The 4,576-nt window shown below is 42.8% G+C and overlaps 1 protein-coding gene across 1 annotated transcript; it reads right to left on the bottom strand.

Moving 5' to 3' along the window:
• Nucleotides 1-804: 804 nt before the first annotated feature.
• On the bottom strand, nt 805-4,133 carry lbx2 (ladybird homeobox 2). The gene is made up of 2 exons (XM_023272605.3): nt 3,407-4,133; nt 805-2,633 (listed from the first exon to the last, which is right to left on the bottom strand). Exons 1-2 carry the CDS (start codon nt 3,729-3,731, stop codon nt 2,170-2,172), a joined length of 789 nt encoding a protein of 262 aa, XP_023128373.1. The 5' UTR covers nt 3,732-4,133; the 3' UTR covers nt 805-2,169.
• Between the last annotated feature and the right edge of the window lie 443 nt (nt 4,134-4,576).

A 4,576-nucleotide genomic window follows, 5' to 3' on the forward strand; every position in this document is an offset into this window, starting at 1 on the left:
TTCTCTACAACTTAAAAAAAGAGGAAAAAATCGGTCCTAACAAGCCTGTGGGTTTCCTTTTTAGTCTCACATTTGATCAGATATTTTGAAATTCTAAGCATAGTGAAGGTGAGAGTGAGAGGGCCTGATTTCATTTTGCGTTTTTCAAATCATCCACGATTAAGTGGAATTGCGTTAACAAAAATAATTTTAAAAAATTAAATAACGAGCTGATTTGCTTTCTGAACATGAAAGGATAAACACTTATTTTTTGGGATGTTTTAAGAGTCTATATTGTAGGATAAGAGAAATTCCTTTAGTTTTATTTTTAAATTCTCACTTTAGAAAAATCTATTGCAATATCAAGAAAATAAAAGCCTGTCTTTAAAATAACCTTAACATTTCCTCTTAATAATGCAGTACCATAAGTAACAAATACTAGAAATGTGGGTCTCTAAATTAACAAATAAAACGAGCTTGAAATATTGGTACATTTTGCGTAGTTGTGTGCGTAAAAGGAGCTGTAAAATAGAATTTACAGGCCGGTTTATATTGAACAGCAGCTCAGTGAAATCTGTTTTGGAATAAATAACATTGCTAGTAAATGAAATACTACAATGACACCAATCTCCCCTCCCTCACACTCTGTCTCTCTCTCTCACACACACACACACACACACACACACTACTTTTGATCCGGCTACAAAACTGTTGCAAATGGTCAGCAGCACGTCGCATTTCCACTGCCTCCCATTGAGCTTTATTCATTAGGACGCTCACACTCACCCATTTGCTATTCATGGGTGACTTTTTTTTTCTCCTCTCCCTGTTTCCAAACAAACCCGAGTCAAGAGTGGCAGATGCGTGCCATTATTGCCCACGGCTCGGTGGAAGCTGTTTTATGTAAGGCAAAGGCGGGTTAACCTAATCAATCATGTCGACTAGTTGTGTTAAAGACGATTCATGGAAGGAGGAAGAAAACATATGGCGCAGGGGTGGAGGCGAAGCTTTTCTTAACACCGCAGCCAGACCGGGACCTTCTTGTGACAAGATGTATTCAAAGCCGGGCGAAAGAATGGGAATAAAGGCGGTGGACGGCTGCTAATTGAAGTCGTGGCACTTCAAGGCTGAAAGCAGGGGTCAATTATTCAAAAAGTCCCGTTTTTACCAAGAGAAGCAGATTTTCGGGTGAATATTTGATGCGTTTCTTTAATCTCCCAGGGCGAATCCATGCGTAATTTTATTCCTGTAATAAATATCTTAAGCGTGTCTTTATCTCTTAGCATTCCTGTACAGATTTACAGAATGCAATGAGACCAAAGTAGTATTTTTGTGCCTCTAAAATATATAAACAGCCCATTTAAGTTGTGAACACACTACTAATTCATCCCTCAGTTGTTTTAAAATTCACTATCGTTATTTTTTTATGATCTTCTGCACAGTCACACATCCAATCGCGCTGAAAGCTTCTTGAAATATCATATAACCTTTATTTACATAGATGCTGATTAAATAGAATGTTACAATAAAATTATCGCATAGGATGTTTGATCTATATACAGAACTCAGAGCGTGGAAAAGTTTGCAGTCGATACTAATAGTGGTGCCTTCTTTACGCAGCGAATAGGCCTGCATGCTTGCAGAGACACCTTTATGTCAGGACAGGAAAAAAAACTACACTTCAGGTGGTGGGATGGACACATAGAGCCCTGGATGAGTATGTTTTTTAAAAAAAAGAGGGAGGGATGCGATTTAAATAACTGGCAGATCCGATTCCTTTAACAGAAAAAAAAATAGGTGAATAACTGGCAAATAAAAGTAATTGCACAACTTTTTCATCCCCCCCTTCAAAACGACTGTGTAATATTAAAATGTATATTAAAACGTTTACAATTTTCAGTCTTCCAGTACCATAACAGTTCGGTCTGTCTGAAAGGAAAGCAGATATTCCTCAGTGAAACTTAAACGACAGACTTGGAAGGCTTTACAAGTCCGATTAATAAATTAAAACGGAGAAGGAAAGAAAAAAATTAAACAGGCGGTGGAGAAAAAAAAACTTTCCCGTACTGTTCATATATGTATATATTCTCCTTTTGTCAATATCCGTGCAAAAGTTTGGGAAGAAAAACGTCCCCGTTTTCATTTTCTTTTATTGTTGCTGTTTATGAAAATCACAGAGCCCCCTGACTGTCAATCGTCCACCTCGATCTCCTCGTCGTCCTCCGAGAATTCATCCGTGGTTTGGTCTCTGGACGAGGAGGGGGACTGTGGGAAGGCTCGGTGTCCTTGAGAGGTCGGGGAGACGCTGGGCGACCTGGCCTCGGGCCCCCCACCCTGGGGATCCTCAATGTTCTCCATGGTGACGAGCTTCTGCAGGGTCTGTGGGGTGATTTTCTTTAGCGACTCCACGTCCGCTTTCATCTCCTCCAGGTCCCTCTTGAGTTTGGCCCTGCGGTTCTGAAACCAGGTGATGACCTGCGCGTTGGAGAGTCCCAGCTGCTGCGCGATTTGGTCACGGTCGGCCGGAGAGAGGTACTTCTGGTACAGGAACCTCTTCTCCAGCTCGTAGATCTGGTGGTTCGTGAAGGCCGTCCGCGACTTTCTCCTCTTTTTCGACGTCTGCCTCTGTCCAAAGGCGTTTACATGCTCACGACCTTGGAGGGGTTGGAGAAGAAAAAAACACATACAGGAGGGATGAAACAGCCGCCAGGGTCGCTTTTCCCCTAAACTCCAGCAGCAACAGAAGGCTGCAAAACAGGCCTGACCTCGGTTTACAGGCTTCACTTGTCCTTTCACTCCAAACAAAAACCATTTTTTTATTTGATATAAACTCTGCTGAAGCAAAAGCCCCTTCTGGGTAGCACTGAGATGATCATTTTCAAGTGCTGTCAACGTTGTCAAAAAAAGCATATTTCTCTAAAAATGAGGAAAATAATCATCTAGTTTCCACTATATCTTAAACTAAACAACAATTTATCCAAATAGGACTAGTTAGACACCAGTGTGTGCGCAATACAACAAGAATCTGCTGCAAAATAAAACTAAATGTGTCGTTTAACTGAAGTTTCTCCGTCAGTCATATTTTATCAAACACAACACTGCATCCAGGAGGCCCTTAGAGCTAATTCACCTTTTTTTTCGACAGGTTGCAAATATTATTCAGTATATTAGCCAGTTTTGTAGTTTACATGCACGCACATTTGCATGCGTGAATGCTCCATTTCCCTTCCTTATCTTGTATTATTCACACATTCCCACACAGCTGTCCTTGCACGTCTACATTTAAAGTCAAAACAAGCCCAGCTAGCAGCGATAACAGCTGGGAAACTCACAATAATTCTGCTTGCTTCACTTCAAAAAATCACCTGCATATGTATATTCTGTCTCCCTAAAAAAAAAAACACATTTTGGTCGAGAAAGTTTTTACCTTCTGCTGCTTGGATCACGCTGACTTCCAGACCCTTGAACGTTTTGCTGGCCAGCTCCTCCAGCGCGCACAGCGGAGAGGACGGCGTGGTGATCCCGTTCCTCGCCGAGTTGGAGCCCGTAACTTTCTCCAGCACTCTGGGCGGACAGATACTCGCGACCGACTTCTTAACGGAGGGTTTGTTTAGGATATCCTCGATACTGAACGGTGTTAGCGGTTTGTTGGAGTTGGCCGGTGGCGGCAGCTGGTCCAGGGGAGCCCGTCTCCTCTCCTCGCCGCTGGTCTGCAACACCGAACCTGCCTTCATGTCTTTACTGGAGGTCATCGCAGTCCGGAAGAATCGCTGCTTGCAAAAAAAGTTGGTTATTTCATTCAAATGGCGGATCCACAAGTTCTCCTCCGGCGTTCGGGCTTCTCCTAGACCTCCACTGTATTTTGACACTTAAAGCCGAATGCTGCAACTTAGCTCGCCTGAGAGCTTTCCTCCAAAATAACCATGCTTCGGGCGTAGTTGTAAAGGCAGCCGGACTGTATCCCCCCTCAGAGAGTCGCAGGTCCTCTGCCAAGCTCCATGTAGATCTTTAGGAAGTAACAGACTGGAGGGGGTGAATCCCTGCAAGGGGAAAAAAGCTTTCTCGGGCACCAAGAAAAAGAAAGCGACTGCTAACGAGTTATTGTTGATTGGGCGAAGTTCAATTAGAGAAACACTACACTACTTGCTGACCCGCTGCTGCGTCTTAAAGGGCCGGACCATAATAACTAATTGGACGTGGGGAATAGGAGGAGTCTGTTGCTGCCGAGGAGGAAGATGCCCTGAAATGTTTATGCATCTGTTTCCCTCTGCTGGTGTATTCTTCTAGAAAGGGAGAGTTGATGGCCATTAAAATACTGCCACCGGCATCATTCTGTTATGGAAAAGTTTGGAGGAACACCCAGCCAACAATAGTCTCCAGCCGTGATATTCATTTGGTCATTTTTCGTGCGTAATTACGCATAGAGCATGTTGCGTAATGTGTACATTAGGCAATGCGTTGCACGAGAATTTGGCTTAAAAATAGTCACTGTGACCACATTTACGGACTTGATTTAAAAGCCTGTATAAATTATCTGTTGGCAAATAACGTGGCAGGCGATGGATTTGTTTTTTGTTTTGTTTTTTTGAAGCATTAT

The sequence above is a fragment of the Amphiprion ocellaris genome, chromosome 13 (genome assembly GCF_022539595.1).
Source record: "Amphiprion ocellaris isolate individual 3 ecotype Okinawa chromosome 13, ASM2253959v1, whole genome shotgun sequence".
Classification (NCBI taxonomy): domain Eukaryota; kingdom Metazoa; phylum Chordata; class Actinopteri; family Pomacentridae; genus Amphiprion; species Amphiprion ocellaris.

Excerpts from the sequence above, each read along its gene's own strand:
- lbx2 (XM_023272605.3), bottom strand. The coding sequence starts at position 3,731 with ATGACCTCCAGTAAAGACATGAAGGCAGGTTCGGTGTTGCAGACCAGC. Across the intron at positions 2,634-3,406 it reads CGTGATCCAAGCAGCAGAAG|GTCGTGAGCATGTAAACGCC; the intron begins GTAAAAACTTTC and ends AACCCCTCCAAG.